Genomic DNA, 25,807 nt, shown 5'->3' with positions numbered 1-25,807 from the left:
TCCATGATGTCACAAATGACAAGATCTCATAGGGAATATAGTCAGTAATATTGTAGTAGTGTTGTATGATGAGAGATGGTGACTATACTTATCATAGTGAGCACTGAATAATGTAAAGAATTGTCAAATGAATACACTGTACACCTGAAACTAATATAACACTTTGTGTTAATTATACTTCAATAAAATAATTTGAAACCATAATACTAAAACCGTATAAAGAACACATGAAAAGCATAACAACAGGGACACCTGGGTGACTCATTTGCTTAAGTGTCTGACTTTGGCTCAGGTCATGATCTCCTGGTTCATGGGTTTGAGCCCCACATGGGGCTCTGTGCTGACATCTCAGAGCCTGGAGCCTTCTTAGGATTCTGTGTCTCCCTCTCTCTGTGTCCCTCCCCTGTCTCTGTGCATTCTGTCTCTCTCTGTGTCTCAAAAATAAATAAACATTTAAAAAAGGTATAACGACATCTTGAAGGCATAAACTTATTAATGTTTCTTTTTTTCCAAAACTCTCATGATAAAGACAGGAAGATATATTATCTTCAAATTGAGTTCTTTTCAAATATATAAACTTCAAATAAAGTTTAGCTACTACAAGTTTAAACAAAGAGATATCTTACCCTTTATTTATGAATTATTTTTAAAATATTTCTGGTGTAACAAACTGTATGCCAAGGAACCAGAAATGGAGATTCAAAGATAAAAAACAAAAATATTTTAATTTTTGTAACGTGTACTCTTCATTTTTTCCTGTGTATACTGACTCATCTTGGGTGAATGAGCTTTTTGATCCCTAAATATGCTGCTAATAAAAGTTTTCCTTTTACTTTTATTTTGTCTTTGTAAAATAATAGCCTAACCTTATTCAAATGAATAAAAAAGAGGGAAGTTATTTATGAGATTTAACCTAGGGACATGTAACAAATAAATAGACCAAATGTATTCATCCTTTTGTAACAGACCTTTTTTTTTTTTTAAAGATAATTATTCTTCCAGGGATAACAGAAATCAAGAGATGTTGATGATTCAAGGAAATTAAAAAAGAAAGTGTCATGTAAGATATAGAAATGTTGTGAACCATGTTGACTTAAATGATGTTTAGAAAACACAGAGGAGCAGAATAATAGAAATTCCAACATTTACCTAGATAGACCATATTTGGGGCCATAAAACATGCATTAAGTTATAAATCACTAAGAAAAGTTTCTGAAAAATATCTCAATATTTAGAAACAAAAAAGTACTTATTTCATGAACCACCTATAGTCCAAAGACGAAATCAAAAGGGAAATTTGAAAATGTTTTGAACTGAGCACAAATGAAAATATCACATGCAAATATTTGTACAATGCAGCTTAAGCAGGATCCTGAAACCTAATGTTGTTTGCCCAACCAGCTTTCAACATTTTGGGGGACTGATGACCTTTTTTTTGTCCTAGAAAGCATTTTGGACTTGAGTTAATGCTATAAAAGATTGAGTCTTTTAGGGCTGTTGAGATGGGGTGAGTGTATTTTGCATATGGGACCTATGTGAATCTTTGGGACCAGAAGGCAGTTTGATGGAGGCAGATTAATGTCCCCCCCGCCAAAGATATCATAATCTGAAAAACTTGTGTTCATGTTATAGCAAAAGGGACTTTTTGAAAATATGATTACATCAAGGACTTTGAGAGGGGAAGATTATCCTAGGTTATCCAAGTGAGCCCAGTGGAATCCTGGTGATCTTTAAAGGGTAGGCAGAAATGGAAAAGGGAGATTTGAAGATGAAGTGCTCCTGGGATTGAAGACAGAGTGGCCACAAACTGGGGAATGCAGGAGGTTCTAAGGAAAAGAAATGGGTAACTTCTTACAGCTCTAGAAGACAGCCAGTCCTGCTGTTCCCCTGACATTAGCCCCATGAAACTTCTAATGTACAGAATGTAAAATGATAAATTTGCACAGTTATAAGCCAGAAAGTGGGTGATAATCTATTACAGTAGCAATAGGAAATGAATACACATACACAGTAAAATTTTTCTTTGGTGATTTTTTTCACTTTTAAATAAATTAGTTAATAAAAATTAATATTTTAATAAAAATATATGCATTTAAAAACATTTAATTATAAAACAAATAGATTATACTTTAGGAATAAAATTTAAAATATCAAAATGTTATAAAAAGAAGAACAAATACTAAATGGACTAAAATGAACCTAGTGTGCCATTCTTCTGAATGTTTGAGAGAGAGAGTATGTTAGTGGGGGGGTGGGGCAGAATGAGAGAGAGAGAATCCCAGGCAGGCTCCACTTCCAGTGTGGAGCTGACACAGGGCTTGATCTCATGACTGTGAGATCACAACCTAAGCTGGAATCAAGAGTTGGATGTGTCACCGACTGAGCCACCCAGGTGCTCACCCCCCATCCTTTAAAAATGTTTATTCATTTATTTTGTATTAGCTTTCTCTTCTTTGGTTGATGAAAGAAGTTTGGTGACCATTACCTCTGTAAAATGTCAGTGTAAAATGTAAAAAGACTCCATCTTGCTAAAATGTTCAGGATTTGAGTATATATGAGGGGAAAAAAAGGAAATTCTGGAAGTACTCACTGTTTCCTTGCTCAATGGACAACACATGGGTTCCTGATCGGGCAATGATTCCTCTTGCTTTGATCTGAAGAGGAAAATATATCCATTATCATTTTAAAAGGCACATATTAAACTTACATGAACATATTTAAAATACATAAATAAATTTTATCACTACTGCAATCTAGAAGTTTTGAACACAAAAGTTTTCTTTCAATACATTCCTATTGTATAGTTACATACTTTAAATAACAAATATATGTCTGGCAATGTTTTGGTATTTTTAATATTTGCTATTTATCTTGAATATTAATACTTCAAATTTGCATGTTCTTTCAACTAGTATTTTAAACACACAAAGCAATATACAGTAAAGACAGATAGATATAAAATATATGTAAGTATTCTCAATTGTTAAAAAACTGAATGTATTGACACTATGTGACAGGCATTGAGCTAAATTATTTAGTTATAGGATTTTATTTCATGTACATAGTATTTCCATGAAGTGGGTATAAATCTCATTGCTAGTATTCAGGTAAAATGAGATCAGGTAATTTGCCCAAGATCACTTAACTAACAAGCAATACAACTAAGATTCCAACTTACTGTCAATTCTTTTTACTTTTCAAGAGACTTTTAAAAATAGTCTACAGTTAATCTTCCTATATAGAATTTCTAACACATAAGTCTTTCTTCCTAAAATGACTTACTTGAGTAACTACCATTTTGGATTACATTTTTAATCTCAGGGTATTATTGGCCTCAAAAGTATCATATCGTTTTATGATATGCTGTCAGTGCCCTTTTCCCCTGCAGTAATACCAGTCATGAGCTTTGTAAGTTATTTAGAAGCTTTCTAGATGTAAAAATGCTACAGATTTATTGTTTTATTTTTCAGTTCTTCAATTAATGTCAAAATTGAATATTTTCCAGAAGATTGTTTATAATTTTATTTCCTATTGAATAAGTTCTTGATTTCTTATCCTTTCTTATTTGTCTATTGAGTTCTAAGAAAAACATTTTTCTTTGTCTACTAAGGCATTTTCCCCTGGCTTTTTCTTCTTTCATTCAATAATTTTTCCATTGGAACTTAGAAAAAAAGCTTAGAAATTCCAGTGGAGACCAGATCATAAATGAGAAATTAAAACATTAATAATGTATTAGGAAGCTACTTCTCTTCATGCATAAAAATAAGGAAAGGAAAAGGTTTACACTGATCTTTTACTAAGAGTATTACTTAGATAAAAACAGTCTTTCTGAGGTTACACAGTTGGGAAGAGCTACTTCTATTCTTACCAAATAATAGAAGGTCAAATCTTTTTCATCGTTTAGAATCTCTTCATTCAGGATGTAGTGTGCCCGGATCTCCTGGGTTTGTCCACAGGCCACAGTACCAGCAACAGATTCAAGGTGTACGTAACTCTTGCTTGGGGAAGAAATATGGCTAACAGTGTGCTGTGCTGGTGTATGAAATTCTTCAAGCCACCATTCATCAAAACAGTGAGTATTCTCTTTGTAAGTGACCTAGTGGAAAAAGTAAAGGTCCTAAAAAGGCCATTTGTTAGTATACATTATGTGTACATAGGTTACTCTTGTCATTTACTGAAGATTTTATGTGAATCATGTTTATTTGGCCCCATGATAGTCTGTTTTCCCAAATAAAGCATGATCTGTGAGTGACTTTTCCTTAAGTTTACTTACGCTTGTGCCATACTGATTCAGGAGATAATATTCACTTACTGTAAAGACCAATTATTTTTTCTCAATACCCTAATGCCTTATAAACTGCATAAACTTATTTGAATCTTCTACAGAAAACAAAAAATAGTGGTTCATCTAAGAAATCAAGAAAATCTAATCTGTAATAAATTTGTGAAAATATTGAATTTTATAAGGGAATGTGAAAATGATTGAATCAATGTCCTGGGCAGGTTGTAAATGGAGTCAATCTAAAGTAAAACTTTTCTGGCAGATCATTTTTTTTTATAACTTAGTTGCTTAAGTTCTATTTTCCTTTGTATCGCCATTTCTTTTTCCCTAAAATTTACGTGCTTCCCATATATCCTTAAATTATGTGACCACAGCAATCTTTTTACAGCCCCTGTTGCCGCTGTCCACCTACCATAACTGTGAATGAATTAAATGTGAAGCCACTGGTATCAAAGGAAATGTCCGCCAAACCATTCTCATCCGTGGTAAAGCTGGAACGGAATGCATTTACATTCACAGTGACGACTACAGTTTTGTTGGGGATTGGCTGATCTTTCTCATTGACTAGAAGAACCTAGAAGTGAGGAAGTGATAGATGGTGTCAAGGGTCACATAGCAATGGTATTTTCCATTCCTTGTTTCGTTCATCTCTTGACCTCTTAGATGCTGTCATTTACTGAAGATCTTAGAATCTGATAATAAGATTTGTTTTCTGAGTTCTAGACTATTTGACGTTTTGATTTAGATATTCCCTAAGCATAAAACAATTGAGAATATCCCAAAATGGACGCATAATATTATCTTTCCTAATTTTCTTCCTCCCCAGTGTTCTCTGTCCTAGTATATGGTGCATCTATCCATCCCAGAGTTTAGACAGCAATATCAAGGGCCTTTTATTTATTTATTTTTGAAATCGTTTTCTTTCTTTGACTGACTGTATCTAACCCTTGGCCAAATGCTATCTCTTTCCCTGTTCGACACATTTTCCCCCTATTTTCTTCTCTCCAGATCCATTTCTACCATGCCGGTTAAACCCTGTGAGTGAAATAAAATGAGGTCTCTTAACAAAAGGTTTAGAGTGGAGCTAGGAGGCTATTAAAGAGATGGGCCTTATGTACATCCTCACCAGAAGAACGATGAACTTTGGAACTGGACCAAACTCAGTTCAAACACCTGCAACTTGCTACAGAAGATTTTGCTCAGAGATAGCCTTAGCAACCAATTATATTTAGTTTAGATTAGTTTTCTGCCACCTATAGCAATCAAAATTCCTCATTAAAAACATGCACAAGAATTTCCCTTCACCTTGAAAAATTCTTGATTTTTGTTCTCGGGGGGAGGGGACACTATTTGAATTGCTGCCCAAATCCATGATTCCTGAATTGCAATTCTGAGACCCCAAGTAAATGCTTTGTTTTTATTTTATTCTCTGAGGTACACAATAGTTTTCTATATCTGGTTTCCAATAGCTTTAATTTAATCTTACACAGTACACCCTCTTCTTCCTTCATGCTGGCTTCAAACCATTCTCTATACTACCTGAGCCAAACCGGTCCTGTTATCTCCTTAAAATCTTCATTAATTCCTCAAGACAAAATTTTGAGCTTATTCTGGATCTGTTCTGGCTTACTTACAACTATACAGTCAGTCAATCCAGTTATATCTTCTATCTCAGCCAGTCACACTGGCTACCTCTTAGTTCTTTGCTCTTCGTTTTTTAAAAAAGTAATTAATTTATTTTGAGACAAAGAGCATGAGTGAGAGAGGGGCATAGAGAGAGAATCCCAACCAGGGTCCTCACTGTCAGTGAAATGGATTATAGAGGCATGTTAGAAGTTAATTAATGAAAGTATGCTTTGTTTTTCTGGCTGTGATGGTATTTGCCTTTTAAGTTTGTCATTTGCCATAATTTCTTTCCTCAATCTAAATAGATATTTATTTTTATAATACTTTAAGGTATAAAAATTCATTTTCTTAAAGGCCACATCGCCCACAGCATGATTCTTTTGAAAAGGTATTTTACCTGTCCAAAAAAAGGGAGCCCACGCCCAAAATACGTATCCACTTTTGTAAATTTCAATTTGCTTAAGGTATTTGTGACTGTACATGATCCATGTCCAGTTAATTCCAACTCTGAAAAATAAATAAGTGATGTTGAACTGTTCTATATATTAACTCACCTCATACCTCCAAGCCAGCTTCACTCCATCATAACAAATTATTGCCTCTATTCTATATCTTCTATTTCTAGAATTTCTCACACTTAGAAAATAAAAGCAATTTGCTCTTCTCACCTCTTCTGTGATCTTGCTCTGTTTTTGTTTCTGTCTTTTTCATATCCCTGCCCTCTCTCCATTACTTTCTGCATGCATTATGATTCTTTACAGTGGAATCATGCTCAAAATATGCTTATTTTCTATCACAAACTACTTACCCAGGACGAACTTTCTTTTCATTGTATGGCCCTTCCACGGTAGAGCCAACACCTGGTGCCTTTCCATTCATCAAAGTGTAATCTGTATTTTATCTTCATCATCGAAAACATTGTTCTACCAAAGAAGTCTATAGGATCCCTTATTTGCTTCCACTATAGTATTTTCATCTCAGACTTCATTTAAATGAATTCTCAGAAATACTTCATATATCAGAACCACCGAAACCTTTCCAGTGTCTTCTAAGAGACCCTACTATTTTCCCCCCAGGTCCCCTAGGATTACTAATTTTATTATTCTGACTGATTTGATACTATGTCTTAATTGTAATTATTTCTGTCCTTGGGCCTCTTCTTGTCTGTCTCTAGCCTCGATTTAGCAAAGCTAAGTGAGTTCACATTCAGAACAATTGCCTTGACACTTACAAAGATATAGATACAATAGGAATTGTTTCAGATTTACATTTCTGGTACTGATTTTGCCCTGGTTTTCTTTTAAAATTATTTTTGAAACTGAATGAATCATCTTTTATCTTGATATTCCAAAACAACTAACTATTTTTGACACAGTCTCATTACCATAACTCTTTCTCATCTACTCCTTATCTTGGTTAATGGCATTTCCATTTTTCCAGGCCCCAGATTTGTAATCTTTAAAGCAATTTTGAATAATCTGATGTATCACACTGTAACTACTTAAAACTGTTTCATCTAGCCTGTCCCCTTCATGTCTGCTAGAATTATATTTTTAAAATATCAATTTATTTAGAATATTCTATTCCAATATAGTTGAAAATATCCAAGGCTTTTCAGAATAAAGTCTAATCTTTTTTGGCATATGATTTACATTTTTAAACACTTTATCCCTGATCTACATTTTCATTTTCTTCTGAGACCAAACACATTTGTTGTATGTGAAGTATGCTTTCCCAGTTCATTGCTAGCTTTCAAATATTATCCATTCTATACAAATCAGTCCGCATGCTACTTTATAAACTTTGTCTATTAGAATTAATTTTCTCTCTTCATGCTCACTTGATCTTTTGTTTTTACATTTTTAAATGTTTATTTATTTATTTAGAAAGAGAGAGAGAGAGTAAAAGCGTGGGCAGTGCAGAGAGAGAAGGAGGGAGAAAGAATCCTAAGCAGAGGCCACACTGTCAGGGCAGAACACAACGAACTCACCAACTGTGAGATAATGACTTGAGCCAAAGTCAAGAGTTGGACAAGAGTGGGTTTACCACTGAGCCACTCAGATGCCCCTAGATTTTACATTTCTTGTGAAAATGTTATTATGATTATAAATATATGCATACACACATATACATATATATATGTATTTTTTCTTTAGATTTCTAAATACTGGATGGCAGGGACCATGTTATTTCCATAGTCTCTGGAAACTACAAAGTGTTTTACCTGGAATAGAAGTTGGATAAAAGGTTAATAAATTAGTAACTTAAAAATTAATAAACCTTAAAAAAACTAACCTGTTCCCTCCTCTTTGACCTTGGCTTCCACTTGTATTGCCATGTCAAACCCCTTTTGTCTCAGTTGGAATATTTTAGTCTTTATGAGTTGTGTGAAACAGCCTTTACTGTTTGCCTGGAATGAAAGAAAGAAAATCCATGGGTCCTCTGATTGCTGCCCAAAAATGTCAGTAAACAATCTATGAAGATTCTGTGTTCAAAATTTCCTGCCAAAGGAAAGTTTACAAATGTTCTGAACATCTTTTAGGTGCTTATCCTTTCCTAAGCCAAAGATGATATCAAATTTCTTTATTGAGCTACTCATTGCCTCTGCCTTCCCTCTTCTCTTCTGAAAGCCTATTCTACTTCTGCCCAAGTAAACTTCTCAGTTATAGTTCTGTCTATCTGCATATGCTGTTCCTCAGATAAAAATGTTCTTTCTCTCATTCTTATCTTGGCTAACAGTTACTGCTCTTCTAAACACAGCTCAGACATAATATGTCTGGGGTACCTGGGTGGCTCAGTTGGTTAAATGCCCAACTCTTGGTTTTGGCTCAAGTCATGATCTCACATTTTGAGAGTTCCAGCCCACATTGGGCTCTGTGCTGAAAGTGCGAAGTCTGCTTGGAATTCTCTCTTCCTTCTCTCTCTGCCTCTCCTTTGCTCTCTCAAAATAAACCAGTAAAACCTTATATATAAAAAAAGAAATAACAGGTTCTCTGTGACCACCTTCATCCAAACATCAACTAAAGATTATATTTTCTTAACTGTATTTCCCCATGCCTAGGACATTAATAAAAACGTATATTCATTGAATAAGTGAATCATTATAGTAATTATATTTCCAAAATAACTATTAGGATCTATATCTTAAGAAAGATTTGTTTTCATTTTTTTACTTATTTACATGAAAATATTTATTGCATAATAACATGTAATCATACTTAACTTACTTCTAATTTACTTAATCCTATTATAATTTACTCAATTCAAAATAAAAATTAATAACTTATCCCAGATATATTAAAGGTTTTGTAATTAAATTCCTCTCATGTTTATTTTACTCATTGATGTTTATTTTGACATTTATCCTCATATTCATCATCCTAGCCTTTTATTTATTTGTTCTCTGTAGCTTTGATAACTTTCTTTTCCATGCACTTACAGTGCCCACTCCTTGTCACTCTCTGGGCTTTTATGTATTCTTGCTCTGAAATCAGTAATTTATACGTTCCTTTTTTAACACAACATATTCCATTTTCTGCTGTTTTCTCTAGTTATTACATTTTCTTTGATGTAATCAAGGATTTCATTGTTCCAGTAGGTCTCTCTCTCTTATCTAATGCTGGTTTTATATATATTCTTCTGTATGCCTTTTGGGTTCTATAGCATGTCATTTGATTCTTCTATTAACCAAAATTTTTTTAAAGTAAGCTCTTCACACAAAATGGGGCTGGAATGTACAACCTTGAGTTCATGTGTTAAACACAACCAACTGAGCCAGCCAGGCGCCCTCTTCCCACTAACCAAATTCTTAACTTTGGCTACATTCTTTTTCTGTTTGATAAAAGCCAACTTTGGATACTTCCTCATTATTTTCTGGCTTTATATCTGGCATCTTGATTGCTGTCAGAAGAAATTATAAACCTGGCCAAATAAATACCAGTATAAATTCATGAACCCAACTCTCAAGAGGGCTTCTAAAATTTCCAGGCAATCTTACAATGCTTCCCTTACTCTACATTTTTTTTTCTAGGTGACCACTTCAAACACAACTGTTTCAAAATACAAAATTGTATTCTGTTGTATGATATTCTTTATTGCATTATAATCCCTGAGAAAACAAGATCTGGTATTAGTGTCCCGGGGAGAGTGGTTTCCATATACCTGTTGACTGAATTCTTCACAGATACTCTGTGAATATCTTCCATGACAGTTGGAACGGTATTGTGAATGTTTTCTGCATGCATTAATTGTCACCAGACCAAAGACTGGATTTCCATATGTGTATCTATGACAGCCAAACAGTTATATACAAAAATATATTTAATAGAAATATGACTTATTTATATTTGAATAATATATATGAAATAATATATATTATTAATTTCCTAATAAATATATGAAAAATCAGATTTTTTTCACATGATTCGATCCATGCATATATCCATCTTGTTCATCTATAGCAGTCATAATTCCTTCCATAACATTTGTACTGCAGAAACAGTTATTCCGAAACCATGTCTTCATTATCTAAGTGGACATACATCTACAACTCTGAGAAAAGATAATTATTGAATCTTTTTGAAACACCTTTAAATGAAAAATTAACAATGTAGTTTTTCTCAGATCTTTCCTCCTTTCCAGCTGAAGTTTTACTGTGTCTTACTTCCTTCTATCTCTGCAGTCAGATTATCTATAATTCTAGCTTTGACAACATCTCCTAAAGTGTCTGGGGGAAAAATTTAAGGGTCTGTAGATAGTGTATTTCTAAGTCATCTCTAATTCATATATATTTTAAGAATATAAATGAGAACTTAAGTGGAAATATATATATTCAAAAGCACTAGCTATAGGACAAAAATGTTACAGATGAACAGTATCATAATGACTGAGTGATTCTACCAAATCTGATGGAAGGATATGCTATGATATACTCTTAATGTTTGCAACCCAAAATTTGTATGTGGAAATCCTAAACACCACGGATGAGGGCATTAGGGGTGAGTCTTTGGGTGGTGCTTAGATAATAAGGATGGGTACCTTATAAATGCAATTTGTGCTTTTATAAAAGAGGTTCCAGAGAGATCTTTTGCCCCTTACACCATATGAGGACACAGCAAGAAGGCTACCAGCCATGAATCAGAAAGAGAACCTTTACCAGAATGTGACCATGTGACCACCTTGACTTTGGATTTCCCAGGCTCTAGAACTGTGAGCAATAAATTTCTGTTGCTTATAAACTAACCATTCTATGGTATTAGTCATGGCAGGCTAAATGAAGATGTGATGCAAGGCCAAATTAGTACGTTCTTTCTCAAAGTATGTTTCATGGACCGTCTAACCTGAAATTATCTGAGATACGTTTCGTGCTTCAGTCTTCAGTCTTTCCTTAGATTCATAATTGTAGTCTCTAGAGGTGTGGCCGAGGAAACTACATTTTAACTAATCACCTCAATAGATTCTCATGCTCACCTAAATTTGAGACCCGTTGCTTTAGCCAAAACTCTGAGATAGGTGAGAGTTGGCTTCAATGGCCCCAATCCTCCTCTTCTTATAGCTTCTCTCCCCCTTCCCAGTTTCTAGAAGTACTGACAAAACAATAAATTATTTACTAAATCTCACTTTGTGGAATCTTTAATCCTGACTGAAAGCATTCCACCTTCAGAGGGAAAGATCAATAGCATCAAAATTGGTGAGAAAGATGAAAATATGGTGATCATCACACTGCTTTAAAAACCAAGAGGTAAAGTGTCTCCCTTCAGTACATGTGAAGGGTGTTTTATTGTGCCAAAAGGCCACTAGGGAAGAAATAACTATGACACATACATACATCTATATATAACTATATATTTATACATTTTAGATCTACATATCTATTTAAGAAATGGTCTGCTTAATTTTTTTATAATTTCCCATAGTTTAAGAATTCAGGAACAATTTAAAAAAAAGGAATTATAGGACACAGAGTAATACAGAATTTAAGAGCATGAGCATGACCTTGAGTTGGAGGTCTTGCATTCAGTTGGCACAGTGGGTTGTAGAAAGTTTCATGAAGCTAGATTTTTAAAAATTGTATAGGCAATATAGGATAAGGGCTAAGAGTTCAAGCTCTGGAGCCTAACTATTGGATTTTAATTCCAGTTTGCCATTTACAAGTTTTTTTTTTTTAAATCCTCTATGTATTACAGTTTCCTTATTTGCAAATTAAGGATAACTATCCCATCTCACAAGGTTAGTGTGAGAATAAAGATGTTAATAGGGGCAAGGCACTTAAAACATGGTCTAGCACGTTTTCAGGAGTCAGTCAATACTTTTATTATTAGCAGTAAAAATGTCCTATGCTGCCACTCCTCCTCCCTCATTGGAGAAAGTCATTCTCTAATTAAAATATCTTGAAGTCCAGTGAACAATTATTTGCAATGCAAATAGAGCAGGGAAATAGCAATGGGATGGAAAAATGTAACTCACACGCCACAGGCAGTTACTACAAATTCTTCATCTAGAAAGCCAATGGTCTTGGGCATTTTCACTTGGACCTCAAATCTGGGCAAAACTGTTGTCAACAAAAGGAAGAAAGAGATGAAGATGAGTGGTATGTCTTGCAAGTCTTAGGAATGATTCTATTACAGAACCTTATAACATAGGATTGCAGGAAATGATTTCAATCACAATAAGAAGCAGCAGAGCTACTACTGATGAGGATGTTTTTATGACATGGGTAGTTTGTACTGTGTTAACTTGGTTAAGCTAAAACTACCTTTCCCTACCTCTTCTCTGAATTTGTTTCAAATGTCAAGGACAGAAGGAAAGATCTCTAAAGATCATCATGGTGAGATGTGTTGACAGGTACAGAGAAGCCAGCTGATTCCAATTTTTCCTAATTCTTTCCCTCTCTGTGTCCTTTTCTTCCCAGTTGCTAGAACTGCTGACTGACCGAGGCACAAGATCTACCACTAGATGCTTGACTATAGAAATACCGGAGTGGTAGATATGAACCTACCAATGCCTCAGGAGAAGTGGTTAGTAATTTCCTTTGATTCATTTGCTCCTCCTGCTGGACCTTTACTTTTCCAGCCTCTCTCACAGTTGTGTAAGATGAGTTGTTTCTACAATAAATCCTTCTATAATTCCTGTGGCAGTTCAGGTGAATTTGGGGAATCCTGCTTTTGTGATGAAAACTCTTGATCCACGTTCAATTTACATTAAAAATCCACATGACTGATAACTCATAAGGTGGCTTCAATGTCTGACTACTTTGATTAGGGTTGTGTAGATTCAGGTCATAGGTGCAGTCATAACCTTCAGTTATAAGATATTGATCAACAGGTGTATGCACACATTTATTGTATTGGTTAACAATTTCTGATTGAAGAGGGTCAAATAGACCTACCAAAATCTTTCTTGCTTCTTACTGGCTCTGTGATTTTGGTAAATTATTAAGAGTTCTACTACTGATTTCCTCATTTGTAAAATGGGAATAATACAGCATCTGCCTCAGATGGTTAGGTGAGGATTAAACAAGATAGTACATGAAAAGCGCTTAGTGAATATTTAGATAAATAGGAAAAAAAACGCTACTTTTCAACTATGATATGCTAGATTTTTTGCTTGTGCCTATGTATAAAAACTCTTAAACTCTTAAGTACTCTGTCTTAATTATCTCAAACACATGAAGAATTCTTACCGTATTCCTTCACCTCAAAGGGGTACTCTAGTGTTCCGCCTGACTCTTTCTCCAGCATAATCTTATAAGTCCCCAGCGTGGGCTCCATCGAGAGTGGGAAGGAGAGCTGGGTGAGTCCCCCTTGCAGTCTGATACTTTGCCATTGGATAATTCGGTTTTTCTTGGGATTCTATGGGTAAAAACATGAGTTCATGGAAACCATTGAAATACATATTTTGAGTAGAGGGACAGCTTTCCAGGGAGGGCACATGGAGAGTCGGATGATAGACAGTTGGAAAATTGACACCAAAAGTGTTGAATAAAGTTTCCTAGGAAATCTATGCTGAGAAAAGGGCATCAAGGTTACTAGCTAAGAGATATTACAGATTACAGTACCTCCTTTGAGACCACGGGTATCTGTTTTGGTCAGAAAGATTGGAAGTGTCACTAAATTGTATCATCCCAGGGAATTTTGTTCTTTCATTTACATCTTAACTACTCTCCAGAGGATTTAAGATAAAATTTAGTTTTGGTGAAGTGCTAGGGAGAAAGGAGGTGGCAAAAGGCAACGGAACTTAATGTGTTGTAAGTCCACATCCCAATGGAGATGCATAAGATCTTACTTACCTCAATGTAAACCACTGAGAACTGTAAAGAAAAAAAATAGTATGAGTTTGGGATAGAGGTTTGAAAAGAAAGCCATGTTATTAGCATTGATAGCCTATCTGGATCAGAGGGAGTCTGTATATAATTTTTATCCCAGCAAGGAAATGTGTCAGAGTTTGGTTCATATGTACTTTACATGTATAGCTTGGGACATATATCTCTTGAGAAGTCATGACTTCCCTTTTATGAAATAATGTACAATGGAGGAAACCTATACTTAGGTAAAAAGGTCAAAATAGTGAGTTTATTTTGCAGATAAAATTTATCTCTGAGAAATTCTCCATCTGTCTAAGAGAGAAATCAAGTTCACTTTCTTTTGTTTAATAAAAGTTACTGGGATTTTTAAAAATGTTTATTTTTGGGGCACCTGGGTGGCTCGCTCAGGCGTCCGACTTTGGTTCGGGTCATGATCTCACAGTTAATAAGTTTTAGCCCAGTGTCAGGCTCTGTGCTGACCTCTGGGGGGAGCCTCAAACCTGCTTCAGATTCTGCATCTCTCTCTCTGACCCTTTCCCACTCATGCTCTCTCTCTCGCTCAAAAAATAAACATTAAGATTTTTTTTTAATGTTTAGTTTTTGACACAGAGCGAGAGAGAGCACGTGCACACAGAGGAGCAGAATAAGAAGGGAGAAGGGTTAGGGAGGCAGAGAGAAAGAGAGACAGAGGATCCTAAGTTGGCTCTGGGCTGACAGGAGAGAGTCTGATGTAGGTCTTGAATTTAGGAACTGCAAGATCATAATCTGAGCAAAAGTCGGACACTTAACAAACTGACCCCCCCCCCGGGGCCCCCAAATTACTGGGATTTTTAAATAGATAATTTCAACTGAATATTTTATTGTAATAATGTAGTTAATGAATGGATCTCATTCTCCAGTAGCAGTACTTTTATGAGATCATATCGGTTTTTATGGTTTTCAAAAGATTCTGTTTTCCCCAGCTCATCCACTGTTAGGAGACTTACCGTTTCATTCACAGGGTGAAAATTGACATCCACAGAGACAATGCGGAATCGCACTGAAACATAGAGATTTTTCCCATGAAACCCTCCAGTGGGGAATCCAAGATAGTAACACAGATAATAATAGCATGCTTGGGTTTTCATGACTGCAGATTTCACCCCGTAAAGTTGCCCTTGCCAATTTGGTTTCTTATATACCTTTCTGTCCTGGTTTGTAGATGGGTTTGTCTGTTTGGGCAATGACAATGCTCTCTGCTCTCTTTATATGTATTTCCTTCTTCTTTATGAACTGCTGGGTTGGCCCATTCACCTCAACAGTAATGAGCCCCGTGGAAGTTAACAGCTTTGGAATCTGTAAAACAGGAAAACGCTGAAAAATCTGCCCAGACTCGCTTCTGAACATCTCAACCTTTCTGATGTTCTTCTTTCTCTGGTTAGTCCCACAGAATTATTAAGGGATAAGTCAAGAATTATAGATGATTCTGTTTCTGTAACATGACAGGAACACTTTGTTGACTTAAAGGGGAGATATCACTGAAATAAAACCAACTAATGATTCAAACAGCCATGACAGTGAGGTTAATAACAAACTCTAATTTCCACAGATTATGATGACATTAAAGTAATTATCATATGCTATTTTCTGATAGTCAACATCCGTGTTACATGTTATCATTGGTAGTAAGCCTTATGCAGTTAAAAGTTACAAGGACAGTACATTAACCATCAACCACTTATGAGATCTTAAATAAGTCATTTAAATTTATGAATTTCAGTGTTTGTAATGGGTAACCACAAGGCCGTTATTTACCTCTGAAGGGTAGGAGCCAAAGAAATATTTCCTATAACTACTACTACGTTTCGTATATTGCACCAGGACTATTTGTAAATATTATGAAAGTGTATTCAGTAGAAACTTTCATTTTTAGAGTCTAGAAATTTACTTTGTATTCTATTTTTCATTATGCTTTTTTATTCCTGGGGGTCAGAATATAATGCATCAGCTAATACGCTCTTTCCCTAACAAGCTTCTGTATCCCAAGGAGTCCTACTGACAATGAAGGGGCTGCAGAAGAAGGCGTTCTTTTCTGTCACTCTCTCTGTGAGAAGGTTACTGATCTGCATTCCATAGTCCAGAATTATTTTCAGTGTCACCGTCTCATTCAGGTGACTCAGCATGACGCAGGCCTTTTCAGGAACCCCAGTGTACAGTTGATATGGGAATACCACCAGGTACTGCCTGTGGAGAAGAGGGGTCCAAGTCAACCATGGAAAGGTTAAAAAGACATCATGATTGTGGCTGTTTTCTAGATAATCTTTCTGTAATCACCAACCATAGAATTATTCCTGAACTATGGATAAGCAATCCGTGAATCATTATGTGCTTTAAAATTTAGAAATGGATCAAGAAAATGAGATGATATATAATGGGATATTATTCACCCTTAGCAAAAGGAAATCCTATTGTTTGCAACAACATGGATGGGCTTTGAGGACATTATAAGTGAAATATGCCAAGGAAGCCTGGGTAGCTTAGTCAGTTGAGCATCCAACTCTGGATTTTGACTCTTTTTTTTTTTTCGTGTTCTCAGACAGCCCTTCACTGCTTTTAATCAGCTGATGCGGTGAGGAAAGTCTTGGTTCTGGTGCCACCATGTGGCTCTGTGCTCACTGGCCTCAGCTACAGTCCATCTCGGGGTCTTCCACATCCGTTTCAGCAGCACAAAGGTCATCCAGGGCTGCCTCTTCACAGTCTGTCACATCAGGAAGCCCTCGAATCAGCATGCTGACCCCTGGCATCACCTGGTCATACTGATGCAGGACCTCTACAGAGTGCACAGTGAAGAGCTTGTCCTTCTGGGAGAGGCTGTGCAGCAGCAACACTGTGTCCCGCAGACACCGCATTGTCTGCTTTTGCTGCTCAGTCCTCGGGGCCCCCCCTGTCCTCCGCACTGTCAGCCACTGTCTGTGCAGCATCACCGTGAGCGCTCTGACCACCTCCACGTTGCACTGGCAGTTAGAGCCAGTGACCGGGGAGGCAGGGCTCTGCACACCGAGCTTAGCCAGGAGCCACACGGCCTCTTGTTCTAGTTGAAGCCACTGTGTCTCCGAGGCCACTTTATCGGGCCTTGACGTGATGTACATGTACAGCAGCAGGAGGAGACAGCCTTCTGAGCTGGAGCAGAGCTAAGGCGCGAGCTGCTCGTGGTCCACCAGGAGGGAAAGGAGCTCAACAGTCAGCAGCACGCTGGGCACGGGGCTCTCTGGGCTGAGGCACTGCGGCAGTACCCGGAACACACCCTGGAACTTGGGCAGGAAATCAAAGGAAGTGTTTTCTGCTAATTTCACCAAAATCTTAAGACACTGGCTCAGGACACTGGCTTGAAGGTGACCTTTGCTCCAGAAGAGAAAGTCAACAGTTGAAGAAGCATCTTCAGTAGCGGATGCTGGTCTTGGTCTTCAGTAAGCCCCTTGGGGGCTGATAACACATCCTCGTGATCTTGTCTGTGAACCACTCAGGGTGGTGGGATTGAACCTTGGGCTCCATGTTGAGGGTGGAGCCAGTTTGGGATTCTCTCCCCCACTCTATTCTTTTGCCCCTTTTCCCCACTCATGTGCACTCTCCCTCTCTCCCTAAAGAAATATATATGTGTGAAATAGGCCACAGAAAGATAATATTGTCGGCTATCACTTTTTTAAAAAAAGGCAAATTCATAGAAATTGAATAGAAAATGGTTGCATGGTTGCCAGAGGCAGGGCTGTGGAGCGGGGAGATGGCTGCTATTGAAGGAAATAGGGAGAGGTTGGTAAAAGGGTACAAACTTTCAGTTATAATAAGGTGAATAAAGTCTGAGGATATAATGTGTAACATGGTGACTATAGATAACTGTGCATTGTATGAATGAAATTTGCTGGAAGTGGAATTAAACTGTTCACACACACACACAAGAAGAGAGATGGATTCAAGAGATAGATTGTTAAGCCAATGAGATGAATCCTTCCATTATATATGTAAATTAAACCATCACATTGTACACTTTAAATATTTTATAATTCTATTTGTCAGTTATATATTTATAAAGCTGAAACGTGTTGGGGTTTTTTTTTAGCAACAACAAAATGTGATTGACCACTTAATTATCATTGAAAGCATTAAGAACCTGTCTACCTGTGGTTTTGGGTTTCATGTAAATCATATTAATTTATTCTAGGATACTACAGAGATGTAGGAGGAGCTGAATTGCTTTACAGTATGATTTCAGAAGCAATTTTGGCTTTTTCCTTTCCTTCACTATGTGAAGATGGAAGCCTAGTGAGACATGTGAGGTTAATTACCAAATACATTAGCATGCACACCCAGAAGAAACTGTCACTTTCCTGTTGTTCTTTACCCATCATTTATGATCACCAAACATGCTGCACTTTTTGATGCTCAGGTTGGCCCTTTCATCTCTCTCTTTCTGAAGTGTCCTTGTCTATCTGGATATTTGCTTCATAAAACTTATTCCCAAACAAGTTTCTCTCCGAAGACTTAGGTGAAGCCCCTTCCCTTATACCCCTCACAGGTTCCAGGTGGAGGTAGGTTTTCTCTGTGTGTTCTCACAGAATCCCGCAATGCTTGCTTCGGTTTTGCACTGTATTTCCTTCTCTGCGTACTATCTCTATTTTCCATACTGTGAGGTGTTGAGGGCAGGGTCCACATTTTGCTAATCCATGTATTCCCAAATCTAACACCAGTCCTTACAGATTTGCTGAAGAGATGTGTGATCTGACACAAAAATCCTAGCGTCTCTGAAAGTAATGCATCCACATTGGTGATCTCTGACTGGGGAAAAATACAGAGACTGGGTTATCTTACAATGGACGGACACTGCAGCTCTTTTCATGAGCCAATAAAGAAGACTTCTTTCTGACAGGAGTTCTATATTATTATTTAACGAATGTTGTTTAATTCTGTATTCTTATTTGGCAGATGTTTCATAAATGTTACTGCCATATGTCTCTGTGTTTCCTAGAATTAGAATATGCTTCTTTCCACATAATCAAAAACAACTTATTGACCTAAGTCCCTTTAAGAGCAGTTAATTTCACAGGACCTCAGCAAATAAATAGAGAAATATCAAGAAGAAGATAAAACAATGGGAAAGAGAAGGACAACAGAATTTTCTGAAAATATTGCTTACGGTTTTGAAGTAGTGGAAACATCTTTGGGAAGAAGCAGAAAAAATAGAATCAGGAGTGGATTGGGCAGTTGATTTCCCCTCATGCTGTGGAGAGAAACAGGAAATAACAGGAATCAGGGCCCTTGATTCCTTGAACTCTGTTCTTGTTCTAGACTCACTGGTTTTTATTTCACCTGATGGGCAGTGAAAGTAAACTGCTAACCATTATGTTTGTAACATATTAACTACTTCCAGTATAAAAAAATCAATTCCAGATTATTTCTATGACCATCAGTACTTTTTACTCCACCTTCTCAAATTCTCTGTCCTTAAAAAATATTACTTTCAAGCTACATTGACTCTGATAATTAATCAGCACTTTACATGTTTTTAAGAAGGAACAAAATAAATTATATGACTTGAGAAAATCAATTAACATTCTTTTTTTAAGTTTTTAAGTCCAAAACAGGCACTGGGCTCTGAAGTGTCAGCACAGAGCCTGAAGCAGAACTCAAATAAATCCCTGAACCATGCCGACCTGAATGGAAGTGGTATCCGTAACCAATGGAGCCATCCAGATGCCCCTCAATTAATATTTTTGACTTTCATTTTTCAAAAAGAGCTTTTAATGCAAATATATATCCCAAATATCTTTGATGAAAAAAACAAATGAAGTTTATGAAAAGATTTTATTTATTTATTTATTTGTTAGTTTATTTTTGTTATGTCTTTATTTTGAGAGACAGAGACAGAGAGTGAGCAGGGGAGGGGCATAGAGAGAGGGAGAGAATCCCAGGTTAAACCTCAGCAAGGAGCCCAACACAGGGCTTGATCCCACTACTGTGAGATCATAACCTGGGCCAAAATCAAGAGTCAATCACTTAATTGACTAAGCCATCCAGGAACCCTTATCATTTTTATTTTTTAATTGCAAATTTTATTAGGTACATTAAAAATATTTGTCATGTGGCATAAATAATTCTTTCTCAGGATTCTCAACTAAACATTTATATAATTTGGTCTTCAACCTTTTTTCTTTTATTCCCTAAAAGAATTTTATTAAACATAAACTCCTCACACTTCCTGAACTTAAAATTTTTAATCATGTACAAAATGACAGAAAGCTTGTTATAAATACTGATATTTTAAAAATAAAACTATGATATTTTTCAAACACGTGATGAAATGTGAATACCATAGTCATTTATTGCTTACCATCATCCATTTAAAACATACATGAATTCCTTTGTTACCAGTTGGAAGTTTTACAACATTATTTCTTCTTGACCTTGTATTTCCATTCTAATTCCCCACATAATTTTATCCTAGTGTTTTATTCTTCAATATACCTTAATGAATACCTTATCATTCATGTAACTAAAGATAATCAGAACCTGTAAGGTTCTGAGTAGGAATACAATATTTTGTGTTATCATTACAAGTATTGTCAGTATGTTACTTATTAAGATCATACATATCTACTACAATCTTAATAAATATTTCAAAATAACTTATTTTTAAATGCTTTTTATTTATGTTTGACAGACAGTGAGAGACACTGCAAGCAGGGGAGGAGCAGAGAAAGAGGGAGACACAGACAGGAGCTGTCAGCACAAAGCCTGACATGGGGCTCTAATCCACAAACTGAGATTATGACCTGAGCCGAAGCCAGACACTTAACCGACTGACCTACGCAGGTGCCCCTGAAAAGAATTTCTTAATGAAAAAGTTGTATATTTTATCCATCTGGTTTCCCCAATCAGATTTTGTATCCTTGGATGAATATTACTTATCGTTTTATTGAGACGTTTCCACTCTCTATTTACATCTTGGTTTTTTCTATCATATGCTAATATTTTTAATGTGTATTTATTTCAAAGAGAGAGAAAGCATGAGCAGGGCAGGGGTAGAGAGAGACCAAGAGAGAGAATCTCAAGCAGACTCTGCACTGTCAGCACAGAATCTGATGTGGGGTTTGAACCCGTGAACCGTGAGATCAAGACCTCTGCTGAAAGCAAGAATAGATGCCTAAGAGACTGAGCCACCGAGATGACCCTATTCTATGCTATTTCTATTCTAGAATATTCCTGTTCTGTTTCCTCTCATAAAAGTGTAGGGACCAAGTCAACTTTTTCACATAAGGAGACAGAAATGAGAGGAGTTCTATTAGAACAATATATCATTTACTTATTTAGGCATCTAGGTTATAAACCAAAGGTCACATTATAATCATTATTAAAATAATTTTAATTACCTATCAGCTGAAAAACAATAGCCTCCTTAATTTTGTGGAAAGCCAAGTACTGGAAACTAGGTCAATTGCTAAAGAATTTGGAATTCAGTCATTAGAATCATCCTTATATTCAGTCTCTAGAAAGTACACAAAAAAGACTTAACAGCCCTTATAAATGACAACTGATTGTTACTTTCTTACTTAAATATACATTCTTAATATACTTAAGAAATTTTGGAAAATTGAAATATTAATTTGATTATACTTTTATAAATATAAAACTTCATAAAATTCTTTAGCTTATTTTCTAAATGGTGACTTACACTCTTAGCTAATTAAATTCTAGAAAATGTTTGCCAATAAAGCTAATTTGCAAACCCAGTTCTCATTGTCAAAATAACTGGCTGAATGAAACATTTCTGATAGAACATATATTGCTTCATTTTTAATTCTAATAAACATAAATATACATCCCTATGACAATTGTCTGACTTGTAAATTCTGGGCATTTGTTGCCTAAGTGAAGACAGTTGGCTTCAGTATATCTTCCCATGCTCTACTTTCTTCCTATGGAACTCTTAGGCATTGACAAGAGTTGCAGAAAAGTGGTGGGGATTTACATGAAAGTTGTCATTGTTTTTGCCACTCATACTTATGAAATGTGTGAGTATACCGAAAATTAAAAATGAGCCTAATTATCCATTTATAATGTTATATTTTTTATACCAGGAATATGTTTAGAACAGATGGATGAATAAGGTCAACAATGAGCTTTGATGTCTTAAGGAAGTTTTTGCAAATATCAATATTTTGAATTTTCCTTTTGGAAGAGATGAGCAAGAACATTTCCATTTAGATAGATCTAAAATACATAAAAATATAGTGAATATTTATATATTAAAATAGATCTGCAAATTACACTTTGATTATATGATCAACATTATGCCCTTGAACTTAGCCCAAGGGCCAAAAGTGATTGCATCATCATTATGATAATAATTTTATATAATCGCTACACACAAAGATCCTAAGTCTATTGATCATACACAGCTTTAGGGATCCAGAAACGATGTTGAAATAGGTTGAGGCCAAAGCTGAACCTTAATGGCAGGTTTTAGCCAAGTGATAAGATCAGAGATCAATGTCACAGCATTCCAATTTTGAATAGTAGGTAGCCCCTTAATTCACATGAATGAACATATCAGAATGAAATCCAGGCATCAGTTTAAAAGACACTTAATAAATATTTGTTGAAGTAATAAAAAGAATTTGACATCATTTTCTTCCTAAAATCATGTTCATATAAGGGAGAAAAATATCTAGAAAAGAAGATATCTGAAATACAACGTGAGAATATTTTACCAGGACTTAAAGTAGGACCAGGTGTTAACACAATAGACTCACTAGTCGAACTGCTTGGAATGAAATTGCATGTTCCTCACTTCCTGTGCTGCCTTGGGCAAACTGCACAACCTCTCAATGTAAAATTGACTTAATAATATTAATTCCTGTATGATTGGATTATATCAGTTAACATGTAAATTATTACTGTTATTTACTGCTATGAGAAAAAGAGAACAAAAGGTAAATTATGGGTCTAATAATGCAATATTAAATATTTACATAAATGAAGTGTAGAGAATAAGTAAACATGAAGAGTTGACTTTGTATCACTGATAATGCTGATATAATGTTAATTGAATAATTTTTTAAAAAATTCTTAAAATAAATCTATTAAAAAACTTTATGAGAGTCATCATTACCTTTGGACAGATTTCTCAACCAATGTTATTTTCAAAGAAAAGTATGTTTACAGAGCATTGAGCAACTGTGTGTGGGTGAAAATGAGTGTCCTTGCCACCTTAGTGTACGTGAAGTAAGGGGTAGAGTTTAGAAGCATTGCCAGGTGTAGAATAAAATTAAAACTCATATTAACACACATGGGACATTCATAGCGATGTTTTTAATTGATAAAAGAAGCAGAAATGTGGGCTGTGATAATTTACCCTCTATAATAACTTAGCTGGTTAGGGTTATCTAATTTTTCTCCCTGTGAATATTTGACTTAGTAGAGAGAAGGCTGAAAAATTCGGGGGCATAAAGACACAATTTCTCCCATTTCTTGTATTTATACATTTTTTATCTTATTTTGTTAATAGCTCATTGCCAAATTGGTGCCAAAGACACCCAGTGCTCTTCCCCACAAGTGCTCGCCTCCATGACCATTACCCCCTTCCCCTTTTCCTCCTCCCTCTTCAAGCCTCAGTGTGTTTTCAGTATTCAAGAATTTCTCATGGTTTGCCTTCCTCCCTCTCCCTTTCTCCCCCCGCTTCCGCTTCCCTTGGTCCCTTGTTAAATTTTTCATGTTAGACCTATGTGTGAAAACACACGGTATGTGTCCATTTTCTGACTTATTTTGCTTAGCATAACACCCTCGAGTTCCATCCACTTTGCTAAAATGGCCAGATTTCTTTCTTTCTCATTGCCATGTAGTATATACCTCATTTTCTTTATTCATTCATCGGTTGATGAACACTTAGGCTCTTTCCATGATTTGGCTATTGTTGAAAGCTCCACTCTGAACATTGGGGTACCTGTGACCCTACGCATCAGCACTTCTGTATCCCTTGGGTAGATCCCCAGTAGAGCTATTGCTGGGTCACAGGGGAATTCTATTGATAGTTTTTTGAGGAACCTCCATACTGTTTTCTAGAGCGGCTGCACCAGTTTACATTCCCACCAACGGTGTAAGAGGGTGCCTGTTTCTCCACCTCCTCTCCAGCATATGTAGTCTCTTGATTTATTAATTTTAGCCACTCTGACCGGCAGGAGGTGGTATCTCAGTGTGGTTTTGATTTGTATTTCCCTGATGATGAGTGATGATGTGCCAGTTGGTCATCTTGGTGTCTTCCTTGGAGAAGTGTATGTTCCTGTCTTCTGCCAACTTCACTGGATTACTCATTTTTTGGGTGTGGAATTTTGTGAGTTCCTGGTAGATTTTGGATACTAGCCCTTTATTTGATATGCCATTTGCAACTATTTTTTCCCATTCTGTTAGTTGCTTATTAGTTTTCTTGATTGTTTCTTTTGCAGTGCATAAGCTTTTAATCTTGATGAGGTAACAAGAGTTCATTTTTGTTCTTGATTCTTGTGCCTTTGGGTATGTGTTAAGTAAGAAATTGCTGCAATTGAGGTCAAGGAGGCTGTTTCCTGCTTTCTCCTCTAAGGTTTTGATGGTTTTCTTCTCAGATTCAAGTCCTTCAGACATATTTTGTTTATTTTTGTGTATGGTATAAGAAAGTGATCTAGTTTCATTCTTCTGCATGTTGCTGTCCAGTTCTCTCAGTACCATTTGATAAAGAGGCTTTTTTCCCATTGTATACACTTTGCTTCTTTGTCAAAGATTGGCCATACATTTGTGGATTCAGTTCTGGGCTCTCTATTCTATGTGTCTGTTTTTGTGCCAACACCATACTGTCTTGATGATGACAGCTTTGTAGTAGAGGCTAAAAGTCTGGGATTGTGGTGCCTCCCATTTTGGTTTTCTTCTTCAATACTTCTTTGGTTATTCGGGTTTTTTGTGGTTCCATATGAATTTGAGGATAGTTTGTTCTAGCTCTGAGAATGCTGGTGCAATTTTGGTTGGGATTGCATTGAATGTGTAGATTGCTTTGGGTAGTAACATTTTCACAATATTTATTCTTCCAATACATGAGTACAGAATGTTTATCCATTTTTTTGTCTTCAATTACTTTCATAAGTATTCTATAGTTTTCAACATTCAGATCTTTTACATCTTTGGTTAGGTTTGTTTATAGGTATTTTATAGTCTTTATGCAATTGTGAGTGGCATCAGATTCTTGATTTCTCTTTCCACTTCTTCATTGTTGGTATATAGGAATGCAAATGATTTCTGTAAATTTGTTTTGTACCCTGCAACTTTACTGAATTCATGGATGAGTTCTAGGACTTCCATCACTATGTTATATAACAGTGGTGAGTGGCATTCTTGTAGTGCTCCTGAGAACACTGAGAACTCTGAGAAGTTTTCTCCCATTGAGGACCATATTAGCTGTGGGCTTTTCATAAATTGCTTTTATAATGTTTAAATAATTTCCCTCTAACCTGACTTTCTCGAGGGTTTTTATTAAGAGGGGATGCTTGTACTTGTCAAATGCTTTTTCTTCATCTATGGAAAGGATCATATGGTTTTTTAAT

General features: G+C 35.9%; 2 protein-coding genes across 2 annotated transcripts in view; both read right to left on the bottom strand.

The window, feature by feature from the left end:
- The window catches only part of LOC115304941 (pregnancy zone protein-like), a 43,122-nt gene extending 23,662 nt beyond the window's left edge, over positions 1-19,460 (bottom strand). Inside the window, exons 1-13 of the mRNA XM_029955291.1 lie at positions 19,378-19,460; positions 16,250-16,433; positions 15,392-15,545; positions 15,197-15,249; positions 14,196-14,216; positions 13,590-13,758; positions 12,374-12,458; positions 10,070-10,193; positions 8,204-8,318; positions 6,306-6,415; positions 4,695-4,856; positions 3,869-4,096; positions 2,591-2,654 (exon numbers count right to left, since the gene is read on the bottom strand). Coding sequence (XP_029811151.1) covers positions 2,591-2,654; positions 3,869-4,096; positions 4,695-4,856; positions 6,306-6,415; positions 8,204-8,318; positions 10,070-10,193; positions 12,374-12,458; positions 13,590-13,758; positions 14,196-14,216; positions 15,197-15,249; positions 15,392-15,545; positions 16,250-16,433; positions 19,378-19,460 — 1,552 coding nt within the window. The remainder of the gene's footprint in view (positions 1-2,590; positions 2,655-3,868; positions 4,097-4,694; positions 4,857-6,305; positions 6,416-8,203; positions 8,319-10,069; positions 10,194-12,373; positions 12,459-13,589; positions 13,759-14,195; positions 14,217-15,196; positions 15,250-15,391; positions 15,546-16,249; positions 16,434-19,377) is intronic.
- LOC115304940 (ATR-interacting protein-like) lies at positions 16,780-17,588 on the bottom strand. Its single transcript, XM_029955290.1, has one exon. The coding sequence runs from the start codon at positions 17,336-17,338 to the stop codon at positions 16,871-16,873; it is 468 nt and encodes a 155-aa protein (XP_029811150.1). The 5' UTR covers positions 17,339-17,588; the 3' UTR covers positions 16,780-16,870.
- Positions 19,461-25,807: the final 6,347 nt, after the last annotated feature.

Source organism: Suricata suricatta, chromosome 10, assembly GCF_006229205.1.
Source record: "Suricata suricatta isolate VVHF042 chromosome 10, meerkat_22Aug2017_6uvM2_HiC, whole genome shotgun sequence".
Taxonomy (NCBI): Eukaryota; Metazoa; Chordata; class Mammalia; order Carnivora; family Herpestidae; genus Suricata; species Suricata suricatta.
Note: the sequence above shows the minus strand (reverse complement) of the source record. Positions and strands in the feature narration are given on the sequence as shown.

Coding starts and splice junctions, on each gene's coding strand:
- LOC115304940 (XM_029955290.1), bottom strand. CDS start 17,338: ATGTACATCACGTCAAGGCCCGATAAAGTGGCCTCGGAGACACAGTGG.